Genomic DNA, 17,039 nt, shown 5'->3' on the forward strand with positions numbered 1-17,039 from the left:
TTGGTGTGAGGCCAGTGACTTTTATACAGAGAGCATTTCAAATTTTGCCTGACATTTGAGTTTGAAAACGATAGTAGAATTTGAAGTCCCAAGACCCCCGGTCTAATCTATGTAAAAAAGGATGTGTAATTACCCTCAATTCAATATAGTCAAAACGTGAGCTTGTGTAATGTAGTAACACATACGGTCTTAGTACAGGAAATTAGCGCAAATAATCTAAAATGGCACAGAAACCTGAACATTTATGTTAAACTGCAATCAAGATTAAAAACAAGTAAACTGAGGAACATTTTCTCTCCGGAGCACAATGTCCATCTCTTTGCCTACCCACACCAGTGATAAGTCCCTGAGGTTCTCAACCTCTTTAACACACCACCACAATATGGGAGTGGTTCAATCCTATCAGATTTTGGAACCATTCCTATAGGTTTTTATCTTATAACATCCTACAGGATTCAAATTCAAGAATCTCCCCAATAAACAATCATAATTTAGAACCAGTCCTATCAGATAAAATCCTCTACGATAGGACCTACAGGATGAAATCCTATAGGGTAGGTTCCAAAATGATTTTCTATTGGATTCTAATAGTTTGTATTGGATTTGGGGGATTTTCTGACTAGGGTAGCCTTTTCAGAAATTATGCACAGATATTTAGTGTCAAATTTACACAACGGTTATAAATGAGACCTCATGATCATTACTGCTTCAAAGCCACTGATAAACTGTTTTTCCTCATCCTCTTCTGTCTCATCACCATAGCAGTGCAACAAGCGATTAAATGAGATGAGCCAGATGAAATCACAGCCGGTAAAACGCACATTCTGAAAGAGGGTTTTATTGCTCCCAACTGAATTAGTAACTGTCTTTTTAACACTGTGATTACACAAGAATTACTGCTGCTTTTAGAGGGAGATTGCAACCCTTTGTTAGTGTGGCGTTAGCGAAACAGCCAACCCTCATTTCAGAGAGCAGCTGTGTGTGTGTGTATGTGTGTGTGTGTGTGTGTTTGTGTGTGTGTGTGCGCGTGTGACGAGGAAAGCCATCATTCCGTAAGAAGAAAGGGACCATATCGGTGTTGAACGACGTCGTGACTCTGGTCTGATTAATCACTGGCCCTGAGTGAATCACATTGGAGGAAAAACAATAGCATTGAACAGATGAGTAAGGATCACAAAAGCATCCTGATATGACAAACAGCCCTGTTACCTATATCATCTTTACAAGGTAGTGGGTTTCCCATAAACCAGCCTGGAGGGCTCACTCTGTGAGTGAAATAAAACATACCCATCACTGGAAATGAACACATTTCACTGTACCTATCTGGTGTATGTGACAATAAAAACATGTATTATTATTTATTATATAAATCATTTGCCTTTACATTATTTCAAGAGAAGTTTCCTGCATTATTGTGCAGACAACAAAGATAGCGCCAACGGATAAGAGACATCTTAGGAGTTCCAACCTGACTTTGCTATTTAGTGACTTTTTCGTATTTATCTTTACTTTGTTTCGTAGAGAAAGTTCATACTATTATCACATATGACCGCCATCCAATTCTGGACAGATCAACAGTTACTAATCTCGATTTCGACTTTCATATCCGACTTCAACTCCGACTCAGCTGTTCCCTTGTTCATACTGGACCCCATTCCTTTGCTGCATGGGCTACCAAAACACTGCAGGCGTAGACGCGGCAAACGAGCCGGCATCCTTGTGAGACTGAGACGAATAGAATATCGAACATCACTCCCCTCCGTTCTATTGGCAAATGTCCAGTCACTCGAGAATAATATGGATGAGAGAGTCTTCTATCAGAGAGATTTGAAAAGCTGCAATATTATATGCCTTGCAGAGACGTGGCCGGATGACCATGTATGTAGAACTCAGTGGTTTCTCTATGCAGCGGCGCGTTCGGACGAATGTGGTCTCAGGCAAGTCCAAGGGGGGAGGAGTGTGTCTCTTCATAAACATCAACTGGTGTGCTGCTTCCAGTGAGAAGGAACTCTATAGCTTTTGCTCACCAGATATAAAATACCTCATGGTAAGCTGCAGACCCTTTAATCTACCAAGATAATTCTCATCTGTAATTATCACAGTTGTCTACATCACTCCACAAACCAACACCACTTTGGCACTCAACGAACTGTATGGTGCCATAAACAAACAAGAAACCGCTCACCCAGAGGCAGCGTTTCTGGTGGGCGGAGACTTTAACGCAGGGAGACACAACTGTTCTACTTAGCGTTGCAAAATTCTGAAAACTTTCAGTAAATTCACTGTTTTCACAAAATCCTAGTTGGAGGATTGCGGATTTCCTGCTTATTCCCTCCTGATTCAGGGAAACCTCCAACTGGGATTTTAAGAAAAACAGGGAATTTATTGAAAGTTCACGGAATTTCGCAACCCTAGTTCTACCTCACTTTTATCAACACGTCTTCTGCGACACAAGGTGCTAAAACTCTAAACCACTTTTATTCTACCCACAGAAACGCATACAAGCCACTCCCTTGTCCTCACTTCAGCGAATCTGACCACAACTCTATTCTTCTAATTCCTTATTACAAACAAAAGCTCAAACAGGAAGTACCAGCGACATGCTCAATAGGAAAGTGGTTTGATGAAGCAGACGCGAGGCTACAAGACTGTTTTGCTACTACAGGCTGGAATATGTTTTGGGTTTCATCCGATAGCATTGAGGAGTTTACCACACCGGTCACAGGCTTCTTCAATAAGTGCATAGATGACGTCGTCCCCACAGTGACTACACGAACATATCAAAACCAAAAACCATGGATTACAGGCAATATCCACGCAAGGCTAAAGGTTAGAGCTACCGCTTACAAGGAACGGGACACAAGGAACGGCATACAAGAAAGCACGGTACGACCTCGGATGAGACATCAAAAATGCAAAAGGACAATATAGGAGAAAGGTGGAATCCTATTACACTGACTTTGACGCTTGGCATATCTGGCAGGGCTTACAGACAATAACGTATTACAAAGGAAACCCAGTGAGATGCCCAGTGATGCAGAACGCCCAAACGAGCTAAATGCCTTTTATGCACACTACGAGGAATACAACACTAAGTCTTGAGTGAAAATCCCAGTACCGAGTCGATGTGCAAGAGTATGGGGTAATTTAGGTAGATGTACATATAGGTAGGGATAAAGGGACTAGGCAACAGGATGGATAATAAACAGTAGCAGCAGCATTGTGATGAGTCAAAAGAGAGTGCAAAAAGGGTTCCAAGCTCAATTGCACTTCACAATGCCCTCTCCTACCTGGACAAGAGGGGAAATAACTATGTGAGAATGCTGTTCATAGACTACAGCTCAGCGTTCAACATCACATTCCCCTCCAAGCTGTTTGTTTGTACAGATGAACGTGGTACCTTCAGGTGTTTGGAAATTGCTCCCAAGGATGAACCAGACTCGTAGAGGTCTACAATTCTTTTTCTGAGGTCTTGGCTGATTTCTTTTGATTTTCCCATGATGTCAAGCAAAGAGGCACTGAGTTTGAAGGTAGGCCTTGAAATACATCCACAGGTACACCTCCAATTGACTCAAATTATGTCAATTAGTCTATCAGAAGCTTCTAAAGCCATGACATCATTTTCTGGAATTTTCCAAGCTGTTTAAAGGCACAGTCAACTTAGTGAATGTAAACTTCTGACCCACTGGAATTGTGATAGTGAAATAATCTGTCTGTAAACAATTGTTGGAAAAATTACTTGTGTCATGCACAAAGTAGATGTCCTACCCGACTTGCCAAAACTATAGTTTTTTAACAAGAAATTTGTTGAGTGATTGAAAAACTAGTTTTAATGACTCCAACCTAAGTGTTTGTAAACTTCCGACTTCAACTGGAGCTCCATTCTTGTGTATACTTATTCCTCGTGCTACTATTTTTTTATTATTATATATTTTTAAAATCTGCATCGTTGGGAAGGGCTCCTAAACAAGCATTTCAGATAGCCACTGGCAATTTATTTTATTTTTTAATTGAACCTTTATTTAACTAGGCAAGTCAGTTAAGAACTAATTCTGATTTACAATGACGGCCTACACCGGTTAAACCCGGACAACGCTGGGCGCCGCCCTATGGGACTCCCAATCACGGCCGGTTCTGATACAGTCTGGAATCGAACCAGGGTGTCTATGGTGACACCACAAGCACTGAGAAGCAGTGCCTTAGACCGCTGCGCCATTCGGGAGCCCAGAAATACATACAGTATACTGATTTGATTATTGAAACTCAGAAGTTGAGAGAGACATCAAAGTGAGACAGGGAGCACAATTTCACACTTCCATTTCAATTCATGCTGCTTACGTATGAAGTCTGTATCAAGGCCAAGGAGCATTTCAGTAGTCACTAAGGTGTTTACTTGGCAGGCAGAGAGGACCGACTTCTCTAACATCATTACTCAGATTAGATTTTGGACAGACTTAGCACCTGAGTGCATGCTTCTTTTCTCTGTAAGGGCAGCTTGATTAGCTTTAGAATGCCACTATGTGCCACCAGAGATGGAGACATGAACAGAACCGAGTCCAATCCAGCTTGAGGAGGTTTGAAAGGATGATTGTGTGAATGAGAGATGCATACAGCCAGGTACCTAATGGAGCATGGGGAAGAGGCATCTTAACATGGACTTTTTAAAGCTCAACTCATTAAGACAATACAGCAATACGATTCAGCTATCAAAGGAGATCAATTGGTAGACAAATATGTGATCTGGTGACCATGCAACTCATTTCACATGCAATCTGTTTTACTCTACATGATTGGATCGTTTCATTCCAATCACGGTAGGAGACAAAGCTGAGCCAGACGGAGACGTGTTGTACAGTTGGCCAACAGACAGAGAGAGAGGACCATGCATGCTTCTGTAGCCTGTCTGTCTCTCTGTCTGTCTGGAGGCAGCAGCAGCAAGCCAGACCTTTGTGCTTTCCCTTCCTCTCCTTCTTGCCGCTGCCTGTCTGCGGGGTGGAGCTGGTCGATGCCTTGTCCTTTTTGGCTGAGCGAGGAGCCTGGTTGTCCGCTACCACCTTCACCTCCTCGTGTTCAGCTTCTTGCACTACGCACGGCACGGCAGGAACCAGCGGACAGAAGGAGTTAGCAGGCAGGTGGGGGGAAATTATGAAGATAAAAATGAAGTAAGAGACTAAACAGAAGGGTACTGTCAGTTAAGGTTAGCCTATAGGGAAAGAGAAAGAACAGGTAAAGACAAAGTTAGCAGAGGACACTATACAAGGTTATAGGAAGCAGACACACAGCAGAGGCGTTTTTCTTGCCTGGGAGAGAACACTGTTTATCGCCTCATGTCAAACAGGTCATGAATGTGCTGCTCTGTGAAAATTGCAAATGCACTCTCCTCCCAGCAACAACATGTTCCAGGATTAGATGATAACAAATGCATACTGTAGCTACAGTCCCTTGAAATTGGCACTTTGATTCTAACATGTTTATCTTAATCCTATCAACTGCTTGGTTGCCTTATTCTTTCCCCTACAGCCTCCTCTGAATATCCAGTGGTATGTGTCTATTCTCGTTAAAATTCAGAGCCCAGATCCGTCAACGCGGAGACATTCACAGTCTCATTGTGGGAACCCATTTCTCTTCGAATTATTCCAAACAGCTTCAAGGGGAATAATAGAGAAAATGCTTCAAAAGCTCCGAGCAGAGAGGGATGGAGAGACCTGTATTCTTGCCCTAAAGTTACTGTTAGCATATATGGAAACTAACAACTAGTAGGCCTACATACTCTGTTTCAGATAAGCATGAGCCTGAAGTCAGTTTCTGAACTTGGTTAAATTAAATCTGTTTAGTCCACCTAAAATATTCTGTTAACAATGTCACTCTATATTTGGGGCGGTCAATAATATACAAATATTTTCCAGGTTTTTCTGCTTTATGATTTATCTACTGGATGCTAATCTTATTTATAACAGAAGAAACATGCTATTTACAATGGCAAGAAAAGGTATGTGAACTCTTCGGAATTACCTGGATTTCTGCATAAATTTGTCATAAAATGTTATCTGATCGTCATCTAAGCCACAACAATAAACAAACACAGTCTGCTTTAACTAATAACACACAAACAATTATATGTCAATTTTAATTTTAATGATTTTAACAATTTTAATGTCTTTATTGAACACATCGTGTAAACATTCACAGTGCAGGGTGGGAAAAGTATGTGAAACTTTGGATTTAATAACTGGTTGACCCTCCTTTTGCAGCAATAACCTCAACCAAAAAGTTTCTGTAGTTGTGGATCAGACCTGCACAACGGTCAGGAGAAATGTTGGACCATTCCTCTTTACAAAACTGTTCCAGTTCCGTAATATTCTTGGGATGTCTGGTGTGAACCGCTCAAGGTCATGCCACAGCATCTCAAATTGGGTTGAGGTCAGGACTCTGACTGGGCCACTCCAGAAGGCGTATTTTCTTCTGTTGAAGCCATTCTGTTGTTGATTTACTTCTGTGCTTTTTGTCATTGTCCTGTTGCATCACCCAGCTTCAATTGGCAGACAGATGGCCTTACATTCTCCTGCAAAATGTCTTGATAAACTGTTGACGAACTCATTTTTCCGTAAATGATAGCAAGCTGTCCAGGCCCTGACGCAGCAAAGCAGCCCAAACCATGATGCTCCCGCCACCATACTTTACAGTGGGGATGAGGTTTTGATGTTGGTGTGCTGTGCCTTTTTTTCTCCACACATAGTGTTGTGTGTTCCTTCCAAACAACTCAACTGTAGTTTCATCTGTCCACAAAATATGTTGCCAGTAGCGCTGTGGAACGTCCAGGTGCACTTATGCAAACTTCAGACTTGCAGCAATGTTTTTTTGGACAGCAGTGGCTTGTGTTGGTTCATTTCTTTACTATCAAATGAGGAGAGAAACTTATCACACAAGTAAGAGTTATACTTAAACTACATTTTTAATCACTAATTAATAATGGAGCAGGTCAATACAACACACACATATATAAAGTGAATCGATTGAGTGCTTTACGATAATGATGGCTGGTCATGGCTGGTCGACGAATCACGATCAAATGAGTCGTTGAGAGCCCCTAGACAAAAGTACAAAGGTCTTTTATAGCCAAGATACACCTCTTTCAACCCACACTACGAACAACAGATATATAGAACGGGTCACAAGGTTAAGATTTGTATGAAAGATACCTATAATACATAGCAGACAGTATCTGCTGTGCCAACAGTTTTCATTGTATAGACCAGTGTCTGTCCCTCCGACTCCAAACTGGAACCATCTCTCCCTGGTACGGTATAGAACAGAAACATTAACTCATGCTCTGACACTCTAGGATTCCTCTTAACCTCATTGAGCATTACGCTCTGTGCTCTTGCAGTCATCTTTGTAGGACGGCCACTCCTAGGGAGAGTAGCAACAGTGCTGAACTTTCTCCAGTGGACTAATGAACGTCAAGGCTTTTAGAGATAGTTTTGTAACCATTTCCAGCTTTATATAAGTCAACAATTCTTAATCTTAGGTCTTCTGAGATCTCTTTTGTTCAAGGCATGGTTCACATCAGGCAATGCTTCTTGTGAATAGCAAACTCAAATGTGTTTTTTATAGGGCAGGGCAGCTCTAACCAACATCTCCAATCTTGTCTCATTGATTGGACTTCAGGTTAGCTGACTCCTGACTCCAATTAGCTTTTGGAGAAGTCATTAGCCTAGGGGTTCACATACTTTTCCCAACCTACACTGTGAATGTTTAAATGATGTATTCAATATAGACAATAAAAATACAATAATTTGTGTGTTATTAGTTTAGCATACTGTGTTTGTCTATGGTTGTGACATATACGAAGATCAGATCAGATTTTATGACCAATTTATGCAGAAATCCACAATTTATGCAGTAATTCCACATACTTTTTCTTGCCACTGTACATGGTATACTTTGAAATTACATACAACAGTACTTCTTTGAAAATTCCAGAAAGTACCACTTATAGGATAAGTGCCATATGATTTTTCAATGAATCCAGATAGGGTAAGTAAATAAAAGCTGTAATATGAAACGGCATTTCCACTTAATACTGAACTTAACCTTTCATGGATATTATCTGAAGGATATACTGTAGATGTGGAAATGCATACAGCTTAAGGTTAATCAGACAAAAATAAGAAAGGTACAGAGAACACGTAATCCCTCTTAGTGAGTGCTGAATTGATTCTTAAAATAGAGCCAAGAAAATGTGAGTTCTACAGAAAGAAAAACAGGGGGTAATCTAAGGATGGTGAAAAATAAGGACAGGAGAGAGAGAGGGAGATTCTATTTTTATCAAGACCAAACAGTGTGTATGCTTCCTTCACTAACAGCGTAGTGCCATCTGTGTGTTGTTAAGCATAAGGTATGAATCAAGGGACTCTCTCCATATGTTTGCTGCTGTACTGAATGAGCTCAAAGGCATCTTTTTTGACATCTTTGGAAGGATGGGGCTGAGATTGTAACGGGAAATATTCGGAGAAGTTCAAAGCTTCAGTGTCTTCTGTGTATAGCAGGGGCTGTTTGACTAGTGTCGGAGGGGAATATTTTCATCAGGATGTACACTCACTGAAGGAAGATGAAACATATACTTTGTATTGACGTCACTCCACTCATATGCACTGAGCTGTTTCTGAAGCTTTCTTATTCAGTCATTTCCAAATTTTTTGTCATGCATTATAAAGGTGATGAAAAAATACTATAAAATAAATACAAATACTGAGCTTTAATAATAAATTGTATTATTTTATAATAATACAATTGCTCAGAGAATAATATTTTGTTTAACAAGTGATTAAAGAAAATCTCAAAAAGATAGGTGTCGAAAGCATTGGCACAACCTGTTTTCAATACTTTGCGAGGGTAATGGCACTGAGCTTTCTTCTTTAATGTTTTATGAGATTGGAGAACACATTGGGAGGGATCTTAGACCATTCCTCCATACAGAATCTTTTCAGATCCTTGCTATCCTTAGTCTGTGCTTATGGACTGCCCTCTTCAATTTAAACCACAGGTTTTCAATGGGGTTCAAGTCACAGCACCATAACATCAAATATCCATGACCATATTTTACAATAGGTATGAGGTTATTTTCTGCATACCTCTAGTGTGCGTGGCCAAAGAGCTCCATCTTCGTCTCATCTGACCATAGCACCTGGTTCCAATCCAAGTGGCAATGCCTTCAGCAAACTCCAGACATTTGCATGTGTTGGTTGCTCTCAATAAAGGCATTTTTATGGCAACCTTTCCAAATGGCCTATTGGCATGGAGGTGGCATCTAATTGTAGATTTGGAGACCCCAATATGCGACCAAGTTATATTTGTCCAACTTTTTGTCCAACAAAAAGTTATATTTGTCCAACTGTGACCCTTGGACTTTTCTGCCTCCTGAACCATCTTCCTCAGTGTGCGTGGGGACAAGCTACACATTTCCTCTACCAGGCAAGTTTACCACGGGTCCTATGGTTTTAAACTTCTTCATTGTTGCCCTAATAGTGATTAGTGGTATATTTGCTTTTCAGTTATTTTTTTGTACCCATTGCCTGATTTATGTTGTGCTGGGCATTGTCTTCCGCTCAAGCAGCCAGCCATCCAGGCTGTGCTGTGTGGATGCATGGTCTGGAGCCCAGACTCAGTCACTCTGAGCTGGGGATTAAGACTGCAGCTAAAGTCCCTCTGTGGAGATCAGTGGCCCAATCGCCACAGCACTAACACCATCTCTGCTCTATCTGTAAGGACTACTGCAGAGCTCTGACCACTAGAGTTTTATAGTTGAAAGGCATGTACTGGTAAATCCTGGAGTCTCTCTCACACAAAGACACAAAGTTATTTAATGAATAAAGTATTACATGTTTCTTTTGCCGACCTTGACATGGTATTGATAGATATCTAAGTACTTACATATGCAGAGCAGAAAGTAACACTAAAAAAGTCACAACAGTAGAAAAGTTTTCCTTTGGCCCAGGAGCTAAGAATCAAGAGACGAACTTGATCAAACAGTCAATACCACCCGGTCATGGCTGTGAATAGCCCCTGAAAGGGCCCCACGCCAGAGCGTTACTGGACATCTCTGGAATTGCCGGGCACCACTGGAGTAGCTTCCTCAGAGATGAGAGGAAGCGGGGTCCTATGGTAAACAACTGGTGAAAGGGTCATGGGCTGTTTCCAAAATGGCACCCTATTCCCTATATAGTGCACAATTTTTTGGAAAAAGCATATATAGTAGTAGTAGTAGTATACAAAGCCTAGCCAAAAGTAGTGCACTAGGGAATAGGGTGCCATTCGAGACACAGCCCTGGTAATAGGGTCCTGGTGGTGAAAGGATCCCGGCTGTCTCTCTTACCGTGGTAGATGGTGCTCCTGTTGCTGCTGAGGTAAGACTCTACCAGGGGAGCCTGCTCCTCACACTGCTTGGTCCTGCGGGCGCGAGACCGCCCGTCCACGTTGGACTGCACCATCAGAGGCTCCTGCCGCTTCTTCTTCTGCTTCTGCTCTAGGAGAGCTCGCTGAAACACACACACACACCACACACACACACACACACACACACACCTCAATGCTGTTCAATTCTTCTGGTATTATTGACACATGCACACACACACTCACTCAATTATCTTCTAATATTGTGTCATATATAATACATTAACATGGATAGATATTTTCTAACACTAAATGGTTTACCTTCACACACACACACTTTTACAACTAACCTTGTGGGGACACAAAATTCTGTCCCATTCAAAATAAAATGTTCCCTAACCCCTAACCCTAACATTAACCCCAAAACCTAAATCTACTCCTAGCTCCTAACCCTAATTCGAACCTTAACACTAAATCCCCTAGAAATTTAATTTGACCTTGTGGGGAATAACAAAAATGTCCCCAGATGGTGAAATCGTTGTTTGTTTACCATTCTTGTGGGGACTTCTGGTCCCTACAAGTATAGTTAAACTCATCCACACACAAACACAAACACACACACACACACACACACACACACACACACACACACACACACACACACACACACACACACACACACACACACACACACACACACACACACACACACACACACACACACACACACACACACACACACACACAAAACGCTGTCTCACATGTACAGTGCACCCTCACTGTAACAAGACACAAGACTGTGTCCTTGAGAGAACAAATTTGTCTGTGTGCTCTGGCCCTCCAATCACCTGAGTTACAGTAGATTAAAGATTGATTGCTGGACAGGTGAACGAATTGTGCTTCTGCCCAGCCTGCAATCATACCACAGTCCAACTTAAATGACATTTCTGCTTGTCTTCATACGATGAGCTACAGAACACCCTATCAAGGACAAGATCATTGTGACATGAGTTTGACCTCTGCCTGACTGTGTCTGCCTCAATTCGTTCACCTGTAGGTGGGTGATTGCCTTCATTTTTATTACGTTTTTTACCATTTCCTGAAGAGGAACCAGACTAGTTGACAGACGTGTCTTATAACAGTTCTATTTAAACGTTTACATGCTTTGCAAGAATAAATTATTTCCCTAATAATTTTGTTTACCTGATGGGATTTTGATAAACGCACATCACCACCAATCAAAATAAACGTTCTACCACAGTGACCATGTTATTTTTGGGAAGCCTATTTGATTCTGAGTTCGGACATATACATTTTGTATGTGAAAACTATAAGATGCATAATTTCCGAACTCATTTTACTCTCGCATTCACATAGAGGGAAACTTGCGCTGCTGGTGCTGAAACATGCGTAGATCCAATACACCACTGAAGTTGACGTAGCCTACGTCAGCTGACATAGCAGCGCAAGCCAATCACAGAATGTGACAACAAAACTGAAGTAAATCGTACAATCTGGCCAGGTGGTTCTCAGTGGTGTAAAAAAGAGGCAAATTATCATACTTGAGTAAAAGTAAAGATAACTTAACAGACAATTACTCAAGTAAAAGTGAAAGTCACCCAGTAAAATACTACTTGAGTAAAAGTCTAAAAGTATTTGGTTTTAAATATACTTAAGTATCAAACATAAATGTAATTTCTAAAATACACTTAAGTACCAAAAGTAAAAGTATAAATTATTTAAAATTCCTTATATTAAGCATACCAGATGGCATGATTTTCTTGTATTTTGAATTTACACTCCAACATTTACACTCCAAAAACTCAGACATAACTTATAAACGAAGCATTTGTGTTTAGTGAGTCTGCCAGATCAGAGGCAATAGGGATGACCAGGGATGTTCTCTTGAAGTGCGTGAGTGGGACCATTTTCCTGTCCTGCTAAGCATTCAAAATGTAACGAGTACTTTTGGATGTCAAGGAAAATGTATGGAGTAAAAAGTACATTATTTTCTTTAGGAATGTAGTGGAGTAAAAGTTGTCAAAAATATAAACAGTAAAGTACAAATACCAACAAAAAAAACTTAAGTAGTACTTTAAAGTATTTTTACTTAAGTACTTTACACCACTGGTGGATATCAAGATTTTAATTTGGTAAATTCGCACAGTGTGACATGTAATAATCATAAAATAGTGACTCCTATGCCCAGTGTGGGAAGGCCTTTAAATCACACGACTGACCAAAGATAAGCCTGAACCTTCAGCTGCAGATGTGACCAGTATATGAACTCTAACATGATTCACACACTGGCACACACAAACCAAAAATTCATATAACACCTCTTTTTTTCTCACACAAATCCTTTATCCTTATCCGGTAGCTCAGTAGAATCTGTGTCATTGCACAGATTCATTATCCTACTTTCACACTAAATAATTATTTTCCTTTTCCCAAATGAGGCAATTTAATTTACGTCAGAATCCAAATTTTGAGCAGTCACAAACGTTTTAACATCCTGTAAAAGCCAGCTCTACTGAGTTCACAGAGCTCAGAGTTCAAAAACAGAGAAAGCAAGAAGAGTTGCTTCAAACCTCTGCATAGCAGTCTCAGAAATACCTCCTCAGAGCCAGAAAAATAGAATGTCTTCTGCTTCTGTAATTAATGTTTCAGGACCACTGCCCCAATCCGTTTCTCCTCAGCTCTATCCCCCCTCTCTGGCAATGTGGATAACCCACATGAAGTATTACTACAGCTTGGGTATCCATTCCATCCTGCTGCAGTCAGCAGTCATCTGAGATTATGCAAGTTTACAAACAGAGGGACATCCCAAGGCTGGAAGCTCATCAAATATTGAGAGAATCCCTGATGAAGCAGGAACACCACTAGACTGTACTCTGCTGTACTATTGTCTGCTGTACCAGTACAGAGTGCCCTTAATCTAAACCCATGGCTGTGTCCCAGTTGTCCACCAGTTGTCCACCCCTTTCCCTAAGTGGGCACTTGCACACTTTCTGTAATGAATCGAAAAGTATTTGATTGGTGTATCGTTGGCTAGAGGGAGTTTCCATGATAGGAAGTGTGCAAGTGCACACTTTGGGAAAAGGGTGGAGAATTAGGATTGTGTCATATAGCCCATCACTTCAGCCATGACCAGAACACAACGTCTCAGCACACTCTAGCAGTGAGTGTGGAGGAGGAGGAAGCCTGAACTAAGTTAACCAGGAGGAACCATGGAGGAGCTCTATGGCTGTCCAAAACACCACCAGTCAGTGTACAGTGAAATAACCAACTAATAAGTCCTCTCTTTTTCCTACTCTGCCTCCTCTCTCTCCACTAACAAGATGTTGTCCTTCTCTCATGCACAATGTCTGACAGTGCATGTACAGCCAGGAGGTTACCATGAAATTCACAATTTGAAAAGCATGTGAGGTGAATAACCAACATCGCATGTGCCACCTTTTGGACCTAAAACAAAATGGTTACAGCATCAGGACTGGTTATGCAACTTGCTACAGTAACTCCTGACATTTCGATGAACAGACTTTACAGGATTGAAGCTGGATGTGGATGCTGCTTAAGGAATACTGTTGCTTGGGTACCTGTCTCAGTAATGCAGTATGAATATCCATACCCACTTTGATATTCAAACAATGGCTTGTTCAGCACGGACACCACACTAGGTGAAGAAAAACAGAGAAAGGGTCTATCTTTCTTTTGCACAGAATAATCTTGACAATTTATTTTGTATGTTCTTTTTCTTTTGTGGAAAAGCAGTACATTTAATATTATGTTCATTAACAAACAATTCCTTTAAAACAGATCTACTCTGAGAATAAAATGCAAAAGTGGTGTGGTTACAGCAGATGGACGGTTGGTTTGAGCTTTCCTTCAGTCTTCAGTGTTTGCCAAATTGATGCAATCACAGGCTCCTTAAGTACTATAGCAAGAACACATGATGGAGGTCATACTGTACATGTCATGCTGAACAACCTTACAATGCATTTCCACATAACTCATTGGCGGCGATGAAATAACAGAGCCCCATTCATTTTCAATGCAGGGAAGTGAACGAGGGGAACGTTGAATAACCCCTATGATGTAACTGGAATGATGAGATAGATGTTCTTCTTTTATGTTTTTGTTTTATTATTTCACTGCCATACTGTGTTCGATCTTGTCCAGCCATCTTGTCTCAAGAGGACCACAATGGAAATAAGTCCCAGACTTTATTGTGTGTTATCCTCAAAGATTTCATTCATGTGCATGTATGACTTTTAAGTTTATTGTGTGCTTGTTTTAAAAAAATGGTCGAATTAATAAACTAAACTAAACGTTGGGCGATACGAGCATGGGCGAGGGAGCATGAACAGGGCGGGACCAAAGTTGGGGCAAGCTGAACTTCATGATAATACTCGGCAATATCGTGACGCTATGGACCAATCAAAGCTCACTATAGCTTCCAGCCCCTACTAGATTGGCTGTTGATACCTAGCACTACCTAGCCTGCTTGCTAGCACCCACATGAGGGAGAAGCTAGAGTGGAAATACAAATTATTGTGTATGTGGAAATCCCCTCTTAGCCTCAGATCCTTCTGTCTTCATATTCAAAGCAGCTGAGCAATAATGGTAATTCTGTCCTCAGCTATTGAGTGACCAAGCCATGGGAGTTTCATGGATAATAGACTCACAGTAATGACAACCACACTATAATACTGTCTCCTCTCCTCTGTCACTAAAATCACACTGTGTGAACCCAACAGGAACTCCCTGAGTGAATATCAGCAGGCCACTGCAGCACTACAGTGATCAGGATGGTTCTTACGAAGCTACAAATACCTGGCCGGTCTTCAGTCAGCTGTTCATTCCACCCCAAAAAATATTACTTTTTTTTTGTTGACGGTTTAAAAAGGTTATTTTATTTTCATGATGGTCTTCATCCATAACTGCACGGTTTTACAGTAGTTATGCCAGCCCTAAGCACAATACAAATCAAATCAAACTTTATTTGTCACATGCGCCGAATATAACAAGTGTAGACTTTACCGTGAAATGCTTACCTACAAGCCCTTAATCAACAGTGCAATACAACAACAGTAAAGAAAATATTTACCAAGTAGACTCAAATAAAAAGTAATAATAAAAATGTAACACAATAAGAATAACGAGGCTATATACAGGGGGCACTGGTACCGAGTGAGTGCGCGGGGGTACAGGTTAGTTGAGGTAATTTGTACATGTAGGTGGGGGTGAAGTGACTATGCATAGATAATAAGCAGCGAGTAGCGCCCCCCGCTACAATGTAAATTGTCCAGTGGCAATTTTACTAATTGTTCAGCAGTCTTATGGCTTGGGGGTAGAAGTTGTTGAGGAGCCTCTTGGTCCTAGACTTGGCGCTCCGGCACCACTTGCCATGCGGTAGCAGAGAAAATAGTCTATAACTTGGGTGACTGGAGTCTCCGACAATTTTATGGGCATTCCTATGACACCACCTATTATATAGGTCCTGGATGGCAAGAAGCTTGGCCCCAGTGATGTACTGGGCCGTTCGCACTACCGTCTGTAGTGCCTTACGGTCAGATGCCGAGCAGTTGCCATACCAGGCGGTGATGCAACCGGTCAGGATGCTCTCAATGGTGCAGCTGTAGAACCTTTTGAGCGTCTGGGGAGCCATGCCAAATCTTTTCAGTCTCCTGAGGGGGAAAAGGTTTTGTCGTGCCCTCTTCAATCCTGTCTTGGTGTGTTTGGACCATAATAGTTTGTTGGTGATGTGGCACGAAGGAACTTGAAACTCTCGACCCGCTCCACTACAGCCCCGTTGATGTTAATGGGGGCCTGTTCGGCCCACCTTTTCCTGTAGTCCACGATCAGCTCATTTGTCTTGCTCACATTGAGGGAGAGGTTGTTGTCCTGGCACCACACTGCCAGGTCTCTGACCTCCCTATAGGCCGTCTCATCATTGTCAGTGATCAGGCCTACCGCTGTTGTGTCATCATCAAACTTAATGATTGTGTTGGAGTCGTGTTTGGCCACACAGTCGTGGGTGAACAGGGAGTGCAGGAAGGACTAAGTACACACCCCTGAGGGGCCCCAGTGCTAAGGATCAGCGTCGCAGACATGTTGCCTACTCTTACCACCTGGGGGCGGCCCGTCAGGAAGTCCAGGATCCAGTTGCAGAGGGAGGTGTTTAGTCCCAGAGTCCTTTGTGGGCACTATGGTGTTGAACTCTGAACTGTAGTCAATGAACAGCATTCTCACATAGGTGTTCCTTTTGTCCAGGTGAGAAAGGGCAGTGTGGAGTGCAATAGAGATTGCATCATCTGTGGATCTGTTGGGGCGGTATGCAAATTGGAGTGGGTCTAGGGTGTCTGGGAGGATGCTGTTGATGTGAGCCATGATCAGCCTTTCAAAGAACTTCATGGCTACTGATGTGAGTGCCACAGGGCGGTAATCATTTAGGTAGGTTACCTTCGCTTCCTTGGGCACAGGGACTATGGTGGTCTGCTTGAAACATGTAGGTATTACAGACTTGGTCAGGGAGAGGTTGAAAATGTCAGTGAAGACACTTGCCAGTTGGTCCGCGCATACTTTGAGTACACGTCTTGGTAATCCGTCTGGCCCAGCGGCTTTGTGAATGTTGACCTGTTTAA

General features: G+C 41.7%; 1 protein-coding gene across 4 annotated transcripts in view; it reads right to left on the reverse strand.

The window, feature by feature from the left end:
* The window catches only part of LOC129834592 (tubby protein homolog), a 120,748-nt gene that overhangs the window by 12,485 nt on the left and 91,224 nt on the right, over positions 1 to 17,039 (reverse strand). For 3 of the 4 annotated variants that reach the window (XM_055899717.1, XM_055899715.1, XM_055899716.1), the window contains exons 3-4: positions 10,376 to 10,538; positions 4,946 to 5,083 (exon numbers count right to left, since the gene is read on the reverse strand). In XM_055899717.1, the coding sequence (XP_055755692.1) occupies positions 4,946 to 5,083; positions 10,376 to 10,538 (301 nt within the window). The remainder of the gene's footprint in view (positions 1 to 4,945; positions 5,084 to 10,375; positions 10,539 to 17,039) is intronic. The other variant, XM_055899718.1, reaches the window with a different exon arrangement.

This window comes from Salvelinus fontinalis, chromosome 35 (genome assembly GCF_029448725.1).
Source record: "Salvelinus fontinalis isolate EN_2023a chromosome 35, ASM2944872v1, whole genome shotgun sequence".
NCBI classification, from domain to species: Eukaryota; Metazoa; Chordata; class Actinopteri; order Salmoniformes; family Salmonidae; genus Salvelinus; species Salvelinus fontinalis.